The 20885-nt window shown below is 47.4% G+C and overlaps 2 protein-coding genes across 3 annotated transcripts; one reads left to right on the top strand and one right to left on the bottom strand.

Annotated features, from left to right (window-relative positions):
• Window positions 1–346: 346 nt before the first annotated feature.
• On the bottom strand, window positions 347–16100 carry strn4 (striatin, calmodulin binding protein 4). Of its 2 annotated transcripts, none has more exons than XM_048980237.1 (17): window positions 15568–16100; window positions 10311–10414; window positions 9979–10055; window positions 9696–9774; window positions 7964–8140; window positions 7131–7308; window positions 6493–6601; window positions 6245–6340; window positions 6022–6140; window positions 5765–5940; window positions 5014–5061; window positions 4786–4907; window positions 4007–4174; window positions 3662–3802; window positions 1667–1765; window positions 1356–1442; window positions 347–1260 (listed from the first exon to the last, which is right to left on the bottom strand). In XM_048980237.1, the coding sequence occupies exons 1-17, from the start codon at window positions 15865–15867 to the stop codon at window positions 1091–1093; spliced, it is 2250 nt and encodes a 749-aa protein (XP_048836194.1). In that variant the 5' UTR covers window positions 15868–16100; the 3' UTR covers window positions 347–1090. The 2 variants fall into 2 exon arrangements, with proteins under 2 accessions (XP_048836194.1, XP_048836193.1); XM_048980236.1 differs by having other exon boundaries at window positions 6445–6601; window positions 15568–16099.
• A 33-nt stretch (window positions 16101–16133) lies between these two features.
• LOC125711396 (fukutin related protein) lies at window positions 16134–20674 on the top strand. Its single transcript, XM_048980240.1, has 2 exons — window positions 16134–16288; window positions 17467–20674. Exon 2 carries the CDS (start codon window positions 18003–18005, stop codon window positions 19593–19595), a length of 1593 nt encoding a protein of 530 aa, XP_048836197.1. The 5' UTR covers window positions 16134–16288; window positions 17467–18002; the 3' UTR covers window positions 19596–20674.
• The last annotated feature ends 211 nt before the right edge of the window (window positions 20675–20885 follow it).

A 20885-nucleotide genomic window follows, 5' to 3' on the forward strand; every position in this document is an offset into this window, starting at 1 on the left:
CCACCATCCACTCCCCTTTTACCTTGTTCTGACAGAGGACACGGATCATTGGCTAAATAATGAGGACACGCCGAGAATATCCAATCGACAGGCACCTCAGTGTCTAAGGGATGGGGGGCGTGGCTTCAGGGACAAGCTGCCAAGGGAGGGGGAGGGAGGGGCTTCCAATGGAGAGAGAGGAGGTGTGTGGTTCCTCCCCTTCCTGCACCTTGCCAATCACTCCCAGCATCCCCCCCCCCGGCCAGCTGGGAACCAGTCCACTCATTTTATGGCACAATTCACAGGTGCCACTGAGATGGTTTTTTTTTTTTAAACATGGTGACAAGATAAAAATGACAATTCTCAGTTTATATCTTACAAATATATTCAGCAAAATAAGGGACTATGATATTTGGCAAAAAAAACACATTCATGTTTATCTTTGACAGAGGCAGCCGTGAAGGCTTCCGGTTTGCCGATGTGGGCAAAGAAGTTAGTATTCTGGAAATGTGCTATTCGTCTGTTAATCCAGCAAACGCCTTAAGCCGTCATTGGTATTTGTTTAAAAGAACATTTGTACTATACACAGAGCATACTTATCAACTCACCCTACTGGTTTAGATGTTTTCATGGTTTACATGTGGTATAAACAAACAATTACAATTCGAAATATGTCCATCATAAATTCTACTTCATTTTCCCCACCTTGTCCAGCTCCAAGGTGAAGATTTTTGTAGTTTAAATATCAGCAGGTAGGACATTTACCGCTTAAGGTTAATAAAACTGGGAGAAAAAAAAAAAAAGTTACAGGTCTTTTAGTGAACAGTTTACCGATAGTAAGAGCAGCAACACTATGTGATTATAAAAGCAAAACCGTCTCAGTAAAAATCCCCGAATGCAAGTGGCACTTTGCCGACCTGCCAGACGAGTGTTTGGCGTGTGTGTGTGTGTGTGTGTGTGTGTGCGTGTGTTCACGCATATGCCCACATCTCTGATTATGCACGCGCAAGTGTCCGTGCAAGTGAGGAATCATTTTTCCGTGTTTTTAAGTCCGGCAGTGTCTGGGACGAGCCGCCGGGTCCTCAGGACCCCGGACCCCCAACTGAGGCTTTCAGACGAAGATCTTGGCGAGGGCGTCAGCACCGGCACTGGCGATGAAAGGCTGGCAGGGGTGGAAGGCCACGTCGTGGATCGCCTCGTCGTGCTTCTTCCTGTGAGCCGTTATCTCCTGCACGCACGTCCGGTTGTCCAGCGTCCACAATCGCACCGAGCAGTCGTGGCCTGTGGGGAGGCAGTGACCCGGAAGGCACGTTACTACGGCCAGGAGCCATTTATCCAGCCGCGGACACATGGGGATGGAGGTACGTCAGACTTACTGCCAGAGATGAGATAAGTGCCTTTGGGGTCTGTGGTCAGACAGGTGACTGCATCCAGGTGAGCTACCATGGAGTGTAGAACTTTGCCTGCCGGGGGGAAGGAAGCCACAGGGGGAAGACCCCCAAAATACTGTCAGTACTGCTCAGTCACACTTTAAAAAACAACACAGCAAATGGTACTCCCCCCCCCCTTCCTATATGACAAGCAGCGACCACGACTGTCTCGCTATTTAAAGCCTCTGCGCGCGGAAGTAAATCATGTGGTCGTAAACAGCGGGTCGAGAGGCGGGGGCGGCCTGCCAGACACTGACCACTCTTGTTGTCCAGGAAGCGGATGGTGCGGTTCTCGTGGGCGGTGATGGAGATCGCCTGCGCGGGGTGGCTAGCGACACAGTTGATCAGCTCGCTCCCTGTCAATGGAAGGAAGGAGAGAGAGAGAGAGAAACAAGAGTGTGGGATCACTTCAGGTTCCCCTCGCCAGTAGCTATTATTATTCCGTAATAAGCGTTCCTAAAAATCGCATTATGAAGAACAGATGACTTCCATTTATCTATCACATCCTAATTAAAACAGACACAGGGAGCGGAGTAACACACTAATTAAATCGCTGGTTAACATGATTATCGGCAAGCTATTCCCCTTTGCCTCGAGGATTCTCGGACTAACCCCAAAATCGCAACGGTGCTGCGGGGGCGGGGGGGGGACAGCTAATCGCACTGCTCTGAGACATGTTAAGGTCCCGTTCAACATTCTGAACAAAATCTCTGCAAATGCCGGAAGTTGTAATCCATTAAGTTAGCAGGTATAGACCCGGATTTTTTTATCGAGATTCCAGAACATCAAACATTTCCTTCACTGCTGCTACAGAACTGGCACTGGCTGAACGCAGCTATAACTTAAAATTACCGCTAAGAACAGCAATTTGTTGTGATCTACTAAATTACTCAAGTTTCATAGAAATTTTAAGCATCTCAGGCAGAAAAACGCGACTGCTTGGCCGGTGCAACGTCATGCTGAGAGAACCAGGAAATATGAAGATTATAAAGATTTAGGGTCAGAAATCAAGTCCACAAGCCAAGAGGCATGAGGTCACTCTGCTGTCTGCTCAGTCTTCCAGTAAATAAATAGATGGTGACAATGATACACACTAGATTAATTGTCGTTTCAGAATGCTTCACAATGGAGGTCTGTGCATTTCTTGTCTGTGAAAAAAAAGGTAGTTGGGTTTTGCACTGGAGCTCGCCAGTGCTCACTGATCAACACAGGCTCTTTGTTCAACTGATCTGCACAAAACGGCGGACTGCGCCCTCTAGAGGCAAACCAGGTCCAGACACCACAGGTTCAGATCCTCCAGCCATTTCAACATACAAAACGTAAAACATGCAGCATATGTTGTGGATTCTGTGGCCTCTGTCTCAAATTAACGTTATAGCGCGACTCACCTTCCCTCAAGGCACCAGGAAAGGGCTACTGTGAGTTTTGGAGACTCTAATTTTGTACTTTTTAACCAGACAATAAAAACTCATTTCCCCTTTAAATTTTAATTTTTAAGAACTAAAACCAAACACTGGATAGTACAATCCGCAAACACAGAAGGACGACAACGTGCAAGAACAGGCGAAGGGGGTTGTTTTTTGTGACTGGAGTCTCTCAGTATAAAGTTCATGATGAGCTATTTCAAAACAAAGCTTAGGATTGTTTTATTTATCTCCCCAGTTCAGGCTAAGTAAAATAAATTCCATGCAAGTGATCAGAAATATACACTGTTAGAAATAAATGCTACGTAAACCTCACAACTGAATCGCCCAGCAGAAGGTTCCATAAAATGTCTTAATAAATTGATTTATCTCCTAAGGGAATGGCAGACTGGTACAGTACCTTTTTGTTTCATTCCTAAAATTAAGATTTTCCTATTCAATTCAATTTTATTTGTATAGCGCGTTTACACATTACATTCACAACATTGCATTCAAAGCGCTTTACAGCATCCTCGCCCAAAGCCTCCGGTGAGCAAGCCAGAGGCGACAGTGGCAAGAAAAAACTCCCTAAAAGGAAGAAACCTTAGGAGGAACCACACTCAGAGGGGGAGCCCATCCTCCAGGGGGCGGCAGAGGAAGCCCTAACCCTAACCAGACTCAGAGGGGGAGCCCAAGTCAAAAGATTTTTTCCATCACAAAATGACTGACACCACATGAATCTGATATTAAAATATACTGTTACGTGGAGTCCCCCTTTCCAAGCACGAAGAGAGTGAGAGAGAGAGAGAAAAACATTCCAATGCAGAGGAACAGCCCTCTCGTACGTACCCTCCTTGGTGTGTGTCTCCAGGACCATGATGCTCTGCTCTGTGTTGAGGTCATACAGCAGCGTCTCACCGCGGTCGAAAGACACCACCACCTGGGAGGGGTCGGAGTTCACGAAGGCCACAGAGGTCGGAGTCCCATGCTCTGAGGAACGCGAAGATGCAACACGGAGGTCATGGGTTCGAATCCCATAGAGCACACATAAGTTGTGACCCTTCCCTCTAAGTAGCGTTGGATAAAAGAGTTATTTAAATGTAAAATTCACACATGCACCACTAGTACAAAGCTAGTAAAAAAATACATAAAAAAAGAGAGAGACATACAAAATTCCTTTCTGTTAAGGTTCACCTTTTGCCTTGTTGAACACAGACAGGCAGGGGTTAGAGTTCTGGGGGTCCCAAATGCGCACTGTTCCATCAGCAGAGCAGGAAGCCAAACGCTGGAGCACACTGGAGAACGTCAGTCCCCACACGGCGTCCTCGTGTCCTGCCAGCACGCTACACTCTATCCCGGGATCTATAAAACAGATCAAACGTAAAACTGACCCATTAGCATCATAGGTACTGCACTGAAGCTCTTACTTGTCGTTCAAATTTTGTGAATCTAGCACCACCTAGTGGCTGGATGTATTATAAGAAACTGTCACCAGTCTCAGGTTACAACTGGCAGGTCAGCCTTGCCCAGTCCCTGTTTGCTTTGTGGGCATGAGCAGTAATATCTCCAGTTTATCGCAGCACAGCTGACTAGTTTAAGCAGAAACACTTACTGAAATGTCTGTTGAGAAATGACAAGACTTGTAGGCTGTAACTGCTTAAATACATTTCCATTTTCTTAGGAGACACCTTTGTCAATTTTTGTACAAATGAGAGGAGTGTCAGCCAGTCCCTGGACCGACTGGGGTCCCAACGATGACATCACTCTGCCAGCCATGGGATTGGAACTGACACCCGTCCTGAGTCCAAACCCACAGAGCTACACACTGTCCCTTTTCATTTATTCTTTTTGAAATAAATTCATGAATGAGACATTCATGAATGGGGGGAAAAAAATCAATCGAACAAGCAACACGATCTGTGAAATGTTGGTCCGGTATTAAGCGGGTGGGTCAAAGGGGCTTCCGATCTCACCGTAGTTGTCGTACGGGTCGACATTGAGGTCAGGGATCTTCCAGCAGCGTACGGTGCCATCCAGGCCCCCACTGTAACACGACTCGCCATTCTGTCCCATGGCCAGAGACAGCACCGCCCCACTGCAGAGGAAAGACCAATCAGTGCGCGACTCATCACTTGACGAGCAGCTGGGAGACCCAATCACGGCTCACCTATAGAAAAGGAAGGCTGAGACAAGCCTCTTACCTGTGGGCTCTGAAGGTGTAGATGGGTTCAACATCCAGTGCTGCATTTCTGAGAATAAGAATATATATTTAATATATATTTAATGCATTAGAGAGCCTTATAATATTCATTCTACATCACATACAGAGATCCAAACACTAGGGTCACTATTACTAACGAAAAATAGCACTACAGGAAAGCATTCCGCAAACTGAAATAAATAATAAAACTACACCTAAACAAAAAGAATGGATACTGCTTCCAAAACGAACTGAAACAAAATAAAAACCTTCCCATACCATTATAATATTATGTAGCTTGGTTTGCCAATTTTGAGGACATTATTGCATAATCTCCACTGTATTTGCGTCAGATTCTTTACAGATCAGACACATTCAACTTTCAGCTTATCCGAAGAATTAAAATGACTAAAAGGTAAACTAGAATACAGAATAACTAAGTAAAATCTTTAAAATACAAACGACTAAAACTACCAAAACTACCCTGAAAAATAAGCTAAACTTCCAATGAAAATGGGAGATGTAAAAAATATTAACTGCATAAAACAGTATATACACTAGTGGCCAAAATTGTGGAAACACAGCTTTCTTGGCATTGCGCTTCAAAAATTACTACACGAATACTGGCGGAAATATTTATAAACAATCGAAGAATGTTCACAAATGTCATTCGGCTAGCAGGGTAAGTGTAATCTGAATATCTGCCCCTACACTCCGCGTTTTTCTCTGCAAAGCAAAGACGGAGCCCTTACTTTTTGGAATGCATGGCCTTGTTGAGGTTCCACAGCTTCAGTGTTCCGTCCTCGGAAGCCGACAGCAGGACGGCCTGGCTGGGGTGGAAGGTCAAGGCGCGGATGGCGTCGAAGTGGCTGCGCAGCGTGAAGCGCGGGTTCCACGTCTTCTTGAACTCCTCGCGGCTGTCCTGCAGCTGAAGACACGCAGGGACGGGTCACCGCATGGGCAGCGCCCCAACTCCAGCGCTTCAGAGGGCGGCGGCCGTCAGACTCACGTCGATGGTGAGGTCATTGTCATTGGCGACGGTGAGGTCGGCGAGTTCACCCAGGTTCATATCTCCACCCGCGACTGCATCCAGGATGAAGACATCCGAGGAGAAGCCCAAAGCGCCCCCTACAGGTATGGTAAATCATAACCGCATTAATTTGTCTTAATCTCAATTGTGATGAAGTAAACCTGGCAAGAATTTTATGGGGGGGTGGGGTGGGGGGGTGTACCTTCAGTTGCACGAGACTGTCCTGGGACTGAGGGGGGTGGAGAAGGTTTGGGTGGGAAATCTGAAATGATGCCCTGAAGCTTGTTCCTGCGGTTCTCTGTCCAGTGCAGAGCAGACATCAGTCAGCAGGTGGAGACAGAGAGGCTCGCAGACACGACGACAGCAGATGCGATACAGGCACTAAGACCCAGGAGAGCCCACCTAACTCCCTGCCGTCTCCAGATATGCGCGCCTCTCCGGCTCCCTCACCCTCCTCGCCCGACCCCAGGAAGTCAAACTCTCCCAGGGCGTCCTCTGAGTCATCTTCATCCTCTTCATCCTCTGGGTCAAGGTCTGCCGTGATGGGCTCCGCCCCCAGCTGTGTATTAATGTGCGTGTACCCACACACACACACACACACACACACACACACACACACACACACACACACACAGTACATTAGCATCATGTCTACAAAGCTTTCACAAACATGGTCATAGCATTAATTCGTCATATTAGTTATTTGTGACTGAACCCCCTGCCCCTGACACCATTGCTGGATGTAACACTGCTTAAGACAAAAGTATTCAAACATTTTTAACTGGGCCATGGGATTCTCTAACTGTAACATTTATTTTAATTTGCTTGCATCAAATAATGTGTGCAGACATACAGAGTGTTTTCACTTTCAATATTTCTTTTCTCCCTCACCTGTACCTCCCCCCCCGCCTGCAATTCCTTCATTGTCCACCAGAGAGCTCCACCCTACAGTTCGAATACCTTTGGCCCAAGACCAGACTGAAATAGTATAGTGTAGGTTGCAGATTGCATATTGAGGCCAAACATCCCAGGGCGGTTTTGGAGGAGGGTACGGCTCAGCCGCCACACAGCAGAGCCACGGTCCCCACCTTGACTCGGGCCTTCCTGCTCTTACGCGGCCCGTCGATGCAGTCGGTGGCCACGCCCTGAAAGTCGTCATCCTCATCGCTGTCGTCCTCGTCATCGTCGTCCTCGCAGCGGAGGAACGGCAGCTTGTCCAGCACCGAGGCACCCAGACGCTCCTTCGAACTCTCCTTCCCAGCATTCCTGGCGGTTACGTCCACGACACGGCCAAGTCAACGAATGAAGCCGTCCATCCTCAAGCTGCCCGTTGCAGACAGCTCAGGACGAGCAGGGGACACCCAAGACAAACTGCCAGGGGTGTTTCTCAGTACCAAGAACACAAAGATTGTACTTGTGGTCTTGGCAAGACCGGTCATGCCAACTTGCCTCCCAAGAACAAACTTGGGGCACAAGGAATCATGGGATTGGTCTCGTTCGCCGAGGATGCAACCGAAGTATCCTTGATATTTGGGGCAGAGCAAGACCAACATCCATGGATTTTTACTGTCCTCTGTCTTTCTGTTCTTAGGATTGGAACTGGTCATCGGCAATGGAAGATGAGTACGGCTAAGTATGCATATTGAGGAACACCCCATGTCTGCAAGCCGGGGTGGGGTGGGGGGGCATGGGTGGTTACTGGTGGATCCATCGGCAATTTCATAACTAATCATTTGCGTTTTTTTAAAAAAAACATATGAACAGGAAGGGTGAATGTGAGGGGTTCTTAAAAATATACTTGTATATACCAGCCATTAAGTTAATTTGCTATTTATTACATCTTATATACAGACACACAGGATTATATTTCATCGATGTCACTCTGGTCTGCTACGCCTCTGCACCCATTCGCGCACCTCACCTTTTGATCTGCTCCTCGATCTGGCGGACGAGCCGAGACTCCGCGCCGTGAGGCTCTGGTGGGGGCTCCGCTGGCGGGGGGCCGTTCACCTCAGGGCTGCCGCGGTCCAGCAGAGAGCGCACCCGCTTGGAACGCATGTCCAGGATGGTGTCGGAGTAGCCGACCTCCTCCAGGTACCTGGGGAGAGGGGTCATGTGACATTGTGGGAATCGTCCTTCATACCAAATACGACATCTGACACGCAGACATGCGTCTGAACTGTTACCATGAGCTATGAACCCATTATACAAAGGAGAGTGAACCAAAACTATCCACGTCTGCAAAGGAGGAGCCACAGAGCTACTGTGACATTATACACACACACACACACACACACACGCACACCGCTCAGCTACATAATTATTTCCCCCCACTGCCTTCCCTCATTTCCAGCATAACCCCAAAGTTGCTGCTTCAAATCCCAGAAGAAAATGCGCTGTTGTATCCTCAAGAACTTAAACTAAATTGCTACAGGAAAAAAAAAATTATTAAAAACTCGCTTTAAGTTAATTAATTCACTGTACGCCAATTACACAACTGAACGCAACTCTTCAAATGCTCATACAGATGCCATACAGAATTACTGTTTTGGGTGCATGCCATATAATTAGTCCCTATGTAATTATTAATCATTTTTCTGTGCTGTGATTATCAAATGAGTAGCCATAATAACTCTAAAATCACATGGTCTGGAAAATAAATGTCCCGGGTGAAATCACAGACCAAGATCTGATATTTGACAGATCAGCCTTTTCGATTATAGTACAGAATATTGACTGTTTATGATAAAGATAGGGGTGCATGGTGGTGCAGTGGTTAGCACTGTCGCCTCACACCTCTGAGACCCGGGTTCGAATCTCCGCCTGGGTCACATGTGTGTGGAGTTTGCATGTTCTCCCCATGTCGTGGGGTTTCCTCCAGGTACTCCGGTTTCCCCCCACAGTCCCAAAACATGCTGAGGCTAATTGGAGTTGCTAAATTGCCCGTAGGTGTGAGAGTGAATGGTGTGTGAGTGTGCCCTGCGATGGGCTGGCCCCCCATCCTGGGTTGTTCCCTGCCTCGTGCCCATTGCTTCTGGGATAGGCTCCGTACTCCCCGCAACCCAGTAGGATAAGCGGTTTGGAAAATGGATGGATGGATGGATGATAAAGATAGGTCAATCATATTCTTCACTATATGCACAAGAACAGTGTTCACTGAACTATACTGGTATCAACTCTCCTTTGCACCTGGGCATTGTCAAACCAGGACAGTCTATTTCTGCATATTTCACACTGCACTACCGACCCCCGCTTGAGAAAGCGCCGGACCTCTGACCGTTTCCGATAGATCTTTTTGCCCAGACAACGTGCCACTAAGTGTCACATTTGCCACTCTGGTAAGATAGACCGAAAACAGGAAGTCCTGCAATTCTGCCGCATGCAGACATTTCCAAGTAACAGTTTTATTTTATTTAGATTCATGTTTCTTATTCGAATGATTTGCACTTCAAATTTAAATGACTGAATATTTGTTTCAGCCCCGATCATAAATACGAACCATTTTTTAAAAGCTGCATCAAGAAATCCTGCACTCTAAGCAACTTCAGGCAGACATATGATATAAAAAAATAAATAAGAATTTATATATATATATATATATATATATATATATATATATAAATAAACAAACAATTTTTTATTTTTTCTTTTACTTGCGCAGCAGTTGACGTCCCTCCTTCCAGGACATCTGATTGGCCGGTTCAGCATCAGGCTCGCCTGGGCCATTGGGAACTGTCCAGACGAAAGAGGACAACAGGAAGTCCGTATGACTCACTCACAGGCATGACGGTATGAAGTTCAGCGGAAGGCCTGCCCTCACCCACCACTTGAGGGTCTCAAACGTCCCACCCTGCACACACGCACACGCACACACACACACACACACACACACACACACACACACACACGTCCATCACCAGGGAAACTTTCTCCCACCTTGTTCGGCTTCCGCTTCCACTTTCTTCTCGCCGGAGCTCTGCTCGGTTCCTGCCTTGAGCTTCTGGTGTTTAGCCCTGAGGACACACAAGCCATGTGGAAGACAGAGAATCAGCCCAAATTTCTCCCCCATCCCCCAGAATTCCTTCCCAACAGCAACACCCTCCACATCCTCCCGTTTATCTCAAACGAAAGCCCTTTCGTTTGTTCCTTCCTGTCGCAGTAAAAAAAACAAAAAAAAAATCCCCTGCTCTTCTTCATCTCTTTTCTTGGCTCTCGCACCCTCACGCATCCTCACACACCCTCACGCATCCTCACACACACCTTCTCACCTCTCCTGTTTGAGCGCGTACTCCAGCATCTTGATCCTCCTCACCAAGTCCTGCTTCATGTTCTCCTGGCCTTTCCTCTCCCCCTGCAGGAAGGCCACCTGCGCCTGCATTCGCAGCAGAAAGGCCGTCAGATCGCCGAGCAGCTGCAGCCCCGACCCCATTCTCCCAATGCGAGGCTGTTACGCAACGCTGCTTCGTGCTCAATGAATATGCGGCATAAAACACAGAGTGGCATTTAACAGTTTAGTCGCGATGCTGCCAAGAGACAATTATGCAACGGCGCATCTTAAAAGCATATTAGATCTGAACAAGGGCAGCGTTTAATATATTCAGAAAAAGTAAACTGATGATACAAGCTAAGGCTGAAGTTACCATAACACAGGCTCCAATTTCTCTACTGCCCCCTAGTGGCTGCAGTAGGCTTTCCAAAAATTTGGAACCAGGCCACAGAGCCTGCAGAGTATATACCACTGACAGACATATGTTAGGAGCTACTGAAGAAATCTTTTTGCCATCCTCTACTGGGCCTTCCTCATGCCACTGAAATACCATGCAAGTGCCCAGCCCTGCGTTTCCAGGACTTTCCGACATTGACCTCACCCGAATCACTCTTCTGTTGTTTGTAGCCCTGGCATGAACAGCTCAGGAAACATAAAAGTTTACAGAGTAATAACTCAAACACCAGGCCTTCCATTATAACACTCAAACGCAACACAACTCCACTGCAGCCAGTCGCACAAGCTAAACAGCAGAGAGCAATGGAAAAATCACCCTAAGCGGTCCTGCCCCAAAGACAGACATGTTGAAACTGTAAACCACAAAGCAGGTCTTTGCTCCACCGTTAAATTAATATTTGCAGGACTAATGCTCTGAATTAATTATGCTTGTTAATTAAATACAATGGAAGTTAGGTAGATGCTTTCGCAGGAATTGTATGTTAATGTACTGTGTTGCGGCCCCGCGTGTGTCTTGCGGCCCCCGTGTGTCTTGCGGCCCCCGTGTGTGGTGGCATCTTTTCTAGGTTCCATGCCCTAAGAATCCAGTGCCGGGTTTTACCTCCCGCTTCCTGCCTGTCTGAGAAGGTGTCTGCCTTCCGCCCGCCTCCTTCACGAACAGAATGAACACCTGTGCCTCGCTTTGGTCCTGGTCAACACCTGAAGAAAAGGACCGTTTCCCTGCAGTTCACAGAGGCTTTTTGTGTGTAGGAGAGCTTGCTGGTGTGCTAGACTTGTGGTACATTTATGGTAGATGTTGCTCTTGGAGCTGACTCTCTCTCTTTGTATCGTGATTTGGCTTTGGTGTATGATCTTATAGTTTGTGCATTTTGTCGCTTGTTAATTCTGTATACACCAAGAGTGGGGAGTGGTTGCCCTTTTGGTTTCTGTATTTGTGTTTAGGCTGCATTTTTGGCTCGTGAGGGAGTTAGCGTTTGTCTTATTTGGTTTTTCTTTTGGTTTAGGTAAGAAGGTTTTATGTACCTAGTCAGTCACCTGTTTTGTTTGTTTTGGCCTGATCCGCTCCTGACATTCACACTGATGTTTCTGTTCTGTATTAAGTGTTAAATACACTTTAGTGAAAATTTAGTGTTTTGTGGTTCTGGTTATTTGTCTCCCCTTTGTTCCTTTTGTCCCTCCTCCTCATACCTGATACATCTCAACTCTGGTCCGGGGCGTAGCAACTGTCATATTTAACGATTTAGCGATTAGACAAACAGAAACTTTACTCAATTGTTAAAAGCCAGTAAAAGCAGAAATGTTCACTCACATGCATACAAAGATTTTAGAAGCATCAAGCTGCAATTTTGCAGCACAAATAAGCCGACTCCAACAAAAACAACAGCCCGTCTATTAAAGTATGCATGCAGAAGACTTTGAGGAGCAGAAAATTGCAGGTTCACATTTCAGTGGACTTCGAGAAAAACACATTCTCAGAGGTGGATAGTTCAGGCCCAGAAAGTCAAAGTCCAGACCAAACTGTTGGTTGAAACAAAATTTTGGTCCGGACTCCGACTTTTTGACCTGAACCATCCACCTCCGCGCATTCTACACTGCAGCTCCTCGGACCATCTCAACATGTCCTATGTCTCCGGATGAAGCCAAATAATCAACGCTGGAAATGCAGAAATAATACATGTAATTGCTGCTTCGGATTCTGCATAAATATAAATGCGTTGCTGAAGGAATGAAAAGGGCAGGTGACAGAGGCAGTATGAAGCCAGGCTAGGAGTGGGTGGAATGGAATGCCTTTTTTAAACACTGGAGGAATGATGGCAGCAAGAGATACATGCAGATACCTGCCTCAATCCGCCACGCTCTTCGGGCCTGAATATATCGAGACTACGAGGGACTGGCCACTCAGACAGTCACACCAACTACTGCAACTGGAGTTAAACTTCTATGCCGGATGTCACCTGACCACCAGACTCTCGCTGGTCCACCAATCAGGCGGTAGCCTGCACGAGTACAAATCCAAGCCAGAGTCACATCCCTCAGCTTTGCAATAAGGTCAAGGGCACTCATCCAGACACCACTGTATACCACCTACTCCCCAAAGACCCAGCCGAGTCCAATAGAGTACTTTTCTGGACGTGGGTTTTAGCCTTGGTGAGAGAAGGGCTCGGCAAGATTAGCGCACGCACACACACACAGTCCTGCTAAACCCGTCTTCCTGCAGCGGTCAAATGCTGTGTTTCCATGCCTGCATAAATGGGAAATTAAGGCCCTCATGCAACATCAGGGTCATTTTATTACCCTCCAAGAACACGCTAAACCAGCGATATTCAAACCACAGTCCTCAAGGTCTGAGCCCTGCTGGTTTTCCAGCCTCCTTTACCTGTGAGCCAGGTGTGAAGCCTCTGACCAATCAGAATCAGTAACTATTAAACTAACTACCCAGGAGAACTGACAACATGGCCTGGATTTAGAATCGAAGTCCAGCTTTGAAGAGCCCCTCCCTAAAACGAATACAGTTGAATTTTTTTCCCCTACCTTTACACACCAATACACATAATACCCTAACAAACCTTTGTTTTCCTTCCCTGGTTCCCTCTGCGTCTTATTTACAGCTCGGCCACAGTCTTGGCCAGTGACAGTGAACTCCTACCTCCAAGACCTGACAAATGAGAGGCCTTACATTTCTGGTCCTCAAAGTTTCCTCTGCAAAGTAGATCCCGCAATAAGCACCTAGTTGAAACGCGTGACTAGATGTCTGCACATGTGCAAGATCTTGCAGGGCCTTTTCAAAACCGCCTTATTACAGAATTAACATAAAATTCAAATCACTGTAGTCTAGGGATACCGATAAATGAGGCCAACTACCACACTAAATTTGAAAACTAAAATCGTGCTGGAATATGGCAGCCTGGTATATCTACCGATTGACACTGCATTCATATTACAGGCCCTTTTTTGACCTGTATTTGCCCAAGGAAGATCAAAGTTGGGGTGGAGCAGTGGGCAGTGCTGCCCAAATACACCTGCCTGCTTGTTCCTCTCCAGCACAAAGGGCCGTCTAAGAACATTACAGTGATCTGCTTCATGTCGTCCATCCGACACCCAATCAACCTGTTCTGCTTCAGCTTAAATTAAAACCTCTGTGAAACTTGCGCCTTCTTCGGTAAAGGTAGAGGCATGAGTGATGAACCTTTGAAACGCACAGAGAAACCAAAGTCAGCCTGATCAAGCACCTGCCAGGCCACGGTATTGGAGTTGGATTTCATCACGAAAACGGAGCGAAGGCGGACGGGACATTTCTAGCAAATATCTTGCATTTTATGGAGAGCTCAAGTACAGTTTCAGGTAGACAAGCACCAAAAGACCAAAGCGGAAAAAAAAACAGCAATGAACTGCATCAGGTATCCTGTATATAACAAGGACGTATCCTTACCAGCCTTATGTAACCTGTGTCAACCTGCGAATAGACTTAAGTGTTCAGTCCGTGACGCTTTTCCTCTTTGTCGGTAACATCATGTAGGAGGATAATAGTCTACCACAGACAAACAGCATCACAGACTCCTCGCATTCAATACTTAGCTACTGGAATAGCTCGAATCAATAGCCTATTAAGTGAGACATGAATTTTCTTCTTATTATAGCAGGATGATTACATCTGTATCTCCCATGCCAGAGGAGTGCTATTAAGCTTTCCACTCACACGTATATGAAGTAGCCAGTTATATCTATGAGCTTTATTTTTTGAATATGCCAATTCGTATTTTTTTTTCGACATCAGTTTAAAAGTAGATGGGCTCTCCATCACCGGACCATGTTCATAATACGGCAGTAGCAGGACAGGGCTTCCCATGCACAGTGGACACCGCAGGTTTGCATACTGTCTAAACGTACGATATTTTTCAAGACATTAATACTACTACTCCTACTAATTATTAATTATTATTATTATTTATTATTATTATTATTATTATTATTATAGGCCATGATTTGGCGCCGGGATCCACCTTGCTACTAAATGTAGCCGACCTGAAGTCACGTGACAGGCAGTATTCTCAGACCGGGGTCTGAAAATGGGACCAGGAGACGGTACCTGTATTAAACCCCGATCAGCCACATTCCTGCTACTCCTCTCCATCGCCCCATTTCTAAAGCAATGCGAACAGAACAGGACTGTCCGAGCTGTTAACACTTAAACAGGGACAGATCTACGTTGCCAATCCAAAAAAAAAAGCATTCCGATAGGAAATTGGGGGGAGGGAGGGGTTGCTACTGTATGTCCAGTTCACGCTTGGATTCTGACTGCGATCCAGTGCCATTTCCACAACAGGAAACCACACACTATAAACAACCTACATCAGACAAGATATTCATCGTTGCGATTATTATTCAGACGCAAGCGACTCTCACAGGCGAATACGTTATAGGGGCAGACAAAAACAAAGACTTTGGTATAAATAAACTGTTGCCTGCAGAGGTTTAAGACAGTGATTTTTCCACTCATGCTGAGATGTGTGCACCATGGAATGCTGCAATCGCTGCAACACAAGTTGATCGCCATAATCTTTGGTGTCCTCCTTTGCAACAGCCTCACCAAGCGCCCCGAAAGGCCACTTGATGTTCAAACGATCACACTGCAAAACAATGTTGCTCCCAGAGATCGCGACTTATCCCGTTTATTATACAGACCTCAGCCTCCTTGACTCCAACCACGGTAGTCTTACCCTGACCTACTGAGAAATAACCGACTGTCGTGACTCGAGCAATTCCCTTAAAAACCATAATGAAAGCAGAAAAATCACAGTTACCCGGAGTTCGTCTCTCTCGGCTTCCCAGCGGTATTTTTCTGCTTGGAAACGTCCCCATTCGAACTGGATGAAATGCAAAATGCCAGGCAAGGAGAGGCCCTCCTGCGGGTCCCGGGGCTGAGAGGTGCCGGCCATCGCCCCCGCTACCGCCGCCGTTGCCGTCGTCACCGCCGCCGCCGCCGCTGCTGCTGCAGTCCCCGGCCCTGGCACAGGTTTCGGCCCGTTCGGATTGCGCCCTGCGCCGCTCCCTCCCGGATTTGCATTCGTGCCGCCCGTTCCTCCGGACCTTTCCGCCTCCATTACGCCGCGCGATCAGCCTCCAGGACAAGGCGGTGGGGTTGGGGGCAAAAAAACGGGAGAATGCCGATGAGATCCCCTTTCCCCAGAATACCCAGCGCTTGATTTTCCCTCTTTCTTTCTCACTCTCTCAGTCACGAAAGGGGACTGCAAGCAGTCATAGGGAAACGGCTGCGAAATAGTGATCTGGCCTCGGCGGAGCGCAGCGCTGCTGAGCGCCGAGCGTCTTCACGGCCGTAACCGGGGCGGAAGCTTCCTGCCACATTATGATCTCACGGCTTCTCTGTGCTCATTTCCGAAGCGGCCATGCAGAGGCTGCTGCACCTTTTGGAGAGAGAGAGAGAGGGGGAATAACGATGATACAAACATAATGGATTTATGGATTAAAGAATGCATGCGACTTATCTGTCCTCTACACTGCAATGTACGTTTCGTTTTCTTATTCCATTGCGTTAAAATGTCCGCATGTGTTCTTTGATTAGATATTTTTCACAAGGTATTGTGTACCAACTGTTTGCTTGTGGGCTGTTAGCCATTTTAATGGAAATAAAACACGTATTTACTGTTCAGCAGGTTTGTATTCGTGCGATTGCTGTTGCATGTGCAATGACAAAAACAAAATCCCACAATCAAACCTGTCGGTTAATTTCACTTCTCCGTGTATTAAAGGTTCATTGTAGGACATGCTAATTAAGGAACTCAATGATTGCTTTATTTCTAGGGCTGTCATGTTTGAAAAGACATGTCTTAGACATTTGATCTACATTTTTTTGAAAGATACTAAATTGCCTGTCTATGTTGTAATTTAAATGCCATGTTTTTAATGCAAAGGTAACGGTTTATAATAATTAGGTACATAAAAACAAACAGCAAACGAGTGAATGGGGGAGAAAAAATTCGATGCACCAAAATGTTAGCAACTATATGATTTCCATGGCAATTGTCTTTAATTATGTTATAACTAGTAACGTTTGATGCGTGTTGCCCGACAGCATATTTCGCAAATATTTTTGCGGAGAAACAAAACACGATCATAAATCACCAGATCAATCCGAAATTTATTAGAATGATGAAGTGGTGAAGACAAATTTGTTATGGCTGCAATTAATCACCTGAAATCCAAAATACAAGTTTGCATGTACATCAAACCCGAAGTGGTGCCGTGTCCTTAACGTTGCTGAACGAAATCCATAATGACAACGTAAACTTCACTTTTTGACTAACTCAGTGCCGACGATCATTTTAAAGTGCCCTACATTTGCTGGCTTCATCTAAAAGAAGCATAATGTCTTAGTACATGTGTTTGGATTTGTCCTACATGGGTCAAGACAAGTTAGCACCGCAGAGCAGATGGAGTCTAAGTGCGTGACTGTCTGTTACCCAGCAAAAAGAGGACTTAGGCTGGCGTAATACTAAAGCTCTGATTGGTTATCTTCTATACCTCAACTAAGAAGTAGGGGGAGGGTTGCTATAGTCCATACAGACGTATCAACATTTGCGTGTGTCTGACTGTAAAGTGCAGTTTATGCTGTGAAGTACGATAAATGGCAAACAATTATATACAGCATTTGCTTTCACCTTTGAATTATTTTTCTATTTCAGATGTTACCGTAACTGGCTGAAGACATTGCTTCGTGGTTTTTCAGCTGAAGAAGTCCAGAAGCTTTCTCTTTCGATCTTTGCCAGCGGGGGGGAAAAATGCTCAGGCCCTAAGTGTATGTGAAACTGTGGTATCTTCTGTCTTCAGATTTTAAGACAAAACACTTGCTAGCAACAAATTCTGTTTCCTTGGAATAAAGAAATCAGCTTTGCAGCTCAGTACGATGGCCCCGATTGATACTGTGACCATCCCCACCTTATCGAGTACACCTTTCTGCCGTTTACACCTTGAGAGGTGACACCTCGTGTGACCCTGGTGTAATTTTATAGTTTTGTAGTTTTATCGGTCATCTAAGATAACCTTGGCATAGCATTGATTCGATCACCGAAGCTCAAATGTAGCTATGTTTGCTTTGGACTATGCTCACTGGAGGTGACTGTGGACCACTGAAACTGAGATAAGCTCTGTTCCGGAAAATATTAACGGCCTGCACATCCTTCGATTATATCAGGTGCCGTGCTGAGAACCCAGAAGTACAATGAGGATCAGTTTCTGCCAGGGCCTCCTCACCGGGGCTATCGCTTTAAACCTCCTGATTCTGTACTATGTTTCCCGGGCCCAACAGCAAATGATGGAGAAGCGGCGGGATTCTGGGAAGCCCTCTCCCAAAAAAACCCCCCTTCCGGTGTCGGGGATTGGGGCCGCCGGAGGACTGGCTGGTCCTGTGGGGGGTGGGGCCGGGGGGGCGGGAAATGGCCGCAACCCCCGGGTAACAGTGCTGGTGCGCGAGTTTGAGGACTTCGAGAACTACGTGGGCGACGTGGCCCGCTCGTTCCTGCAGCGGAGACCCGAGGTGCCCTTCCTGGCGGTGGCCGACAGTGTACCCTACCCGCCGCTCGCTCTGCCAGAGGGGGCTCGCCTCCTGGTGTTGTCCCCCAGCCCCGATCAGCCCCCGCAGGCTCACCGGCCGGAGTTCCACGTTCAGACCGAGTACGTGCTGCTGGTGCCAGACGGCGTGGAGCTAGAGCAGGGCCGGCAGCTGGAGCGGCTCATCCGAGAGCTGGAGGGAGAGGGGGGTGGCCCCGTGCGACTAGTGGCTACCCCGGTACTGGCCCGCTCTGCCGTGCAGTGCCTGCACCTCCGAGTCAGCTTAAGGGAGTGGACAGTGACCTACACCCCAGCCGCCTCGGGCAGCAGCGGCAGCGTCTGCACGGCCCTGCGGGGGGACGCGGTGATCCTGATGCGCTCCGAGGATCTCTTCAACTTGTCGAGCCCTCTAGTCCGGCCCCTGCTGGCTTCCCTCTTTATACAAACCTCCCTGCGTGGCTGGAAGGTGAAACTCTTGGAGGGGCCCTGCTTCGCCGCCAGTCACCGCCCCCTCTTCAGCTCCGCCCACAACCAATGGAAAGCGGACAGCAGGCAGCGGGAGGCGACCGGCCGACTCATGCGCGACTTCGGCATCAAGCGCCTCGTCCAGCCGGATGGGAAGGAGCAGTGGTACGGCTGCGGCAAGGAGACCGCACGCTGCTTTGGCACGGTCAAAGACGACACGCCCGAGTACCTCTACTTGGAGCGCTGGACTCCGCCCTGCTGCTTGCGCGCCCTGCGCGAGACGACCAAGTACGTCATCAACATCCTGGAGACGGCGGGGGTGCGCTATTGGCTGGAAGGCGGAAGCCTCCTGGGAGCGGCCCGCCACCAGGATATCATCCCCTGGGACTACGACGTTGACCTCGGCATCTACCTGGAGGACGTGCCCAACTGCGAGCACCTGAAAAACCTGGATGCCGGCTCGTTGGTGGATGCCAACGGGTACGTGTGGGAGCGGGCGGTAGAGGGGGATTTTTACCGGGTGCAGTTCAGCGAGTCCAACCACCTGCATGTGGACCTCTGGCCTTTCTACGCCCGCAACGGTATCATGACCAAGGACACCTGGACGGAGCACAGGCAAGACGTCGAGTTCCCCGAACACTTCCTCCAGCCCCTGGTACCCATGCAGTTTGCAGGCATCACTGCCTATGGCCCTAACAACCACCGTGCTTTCCTGGAGCTCAAATTTGGCGAGGGGGTTGTTGAGAACCCTCAGTACCCCAACCCAACGAAAAAGCGACTGGACAGAAGTCGACTCTAAAGGGAGAAATGGATGATGGGGACTTAAGTTGTGCCAAGACAACAGTCCATCATAAGTAATGAACAGCATACGACTCTTAAAGCTTGTTTATTGATTTATCAACTAGAGCAGCTTAGTCTGACACTGGGGAACAATTCACATCATCGCTGCAGGTGCTTTTTTCCTCCCCCCACAGAGTAATTCCATAGATCTTGCACTCATGCGAATATGCATCAGCCGGTCCTCCGACTCTCAGTTCTGCTATTATGGTCACACATACTGTAGGATACTGCCACTGTATTTATTGTCTGAAGAATAACAGCCATATGATTTACAGCCCCCTAAAGGCCCATTTCTCTAAATGTACGGCAAGGCTGGGCTTTCGCATATGATCATGTACTCTGTCCATGACTGGAGTATATACGATAGACAGGATAGCATAGCCACAACTCAATTATATGCAAGGGAATGGAGCTGTCATCTTGTATTTATTTTATGTAGCTACACGTGTAGCTACTTGTGGATCCCAAACACCCTTGCTTATAAACTGGAACTGCAACATTATTTACCTGAAATAAGAAGTAGCGAAATTTGTGTATGAACTGACTGGGTAGTTCCAATAATGCCACCTACATGTACCACCCTAAAGCAAAGGATACTGTGTTTACATTGTCGCACTGCTTCACTTTATTATTAGGTGTCGCACAATCGAAACATGTACTGTATGTATATTTGCACAGTAAGCTAGTTCCCAGTTGCTGGAAACGTAGCTGCCATCTGTCAGATGCAGAACCTGAACAGTTTTTCATAGCATGTCCTTGAACCAGTGTTAGATGTAAAATAATAATGGCAGGCTCTGATTGGCCGCACAGCCAGTCGAGGTACCACACGTATGAAATACTGTAGTTCTGGTAGATGTAGATACCTGTCTGGTAAATATTTTCCGCAGCCAAGTCTCATATTCTCACTGTGGCGTGAAAGTGGTGAAGCTAATTGTGCCCAGTTGCACGATGCCACATGTGTAGGTGTTTTAACACGATTCTCTTTCGACCATCGCCGTTTTACACCCCTTTCAAATAAAATGAATTGCCTCCGTTGTAGTTTCACGAGCGTGCTGTCCATCTGCGATGATCACCAAAAGATCTTATTGCAGTACATCCGTGTCCCTATTGAGATGTTACAATCTTTTAGACTTTTAGATGTTAAAACTTCTAAATTATGGGGTGACATAATGGCATCTGCAGGATTGTGGGCTGGCTTCCTGCCCCCAGCTCTGTGTATATTCTTTCTGCGTTGTATTACCCCCCAATT

Source organism: Brienomyrus brachyistius, chromosome 17, assembly GCF_023856365.1.
Source record: "Brienomyrus brachyistius isolate T26 chromosome 17, BBRACH_0.4, whole genome shotgun sequence".
Taxonomy (NCBI): Eukaryota; Metazoa; Chordata; class Actinopteri; order Osteoglossiformes; family Mormyridae; genus Brienomyrus; species Brienomyrus brachyistius.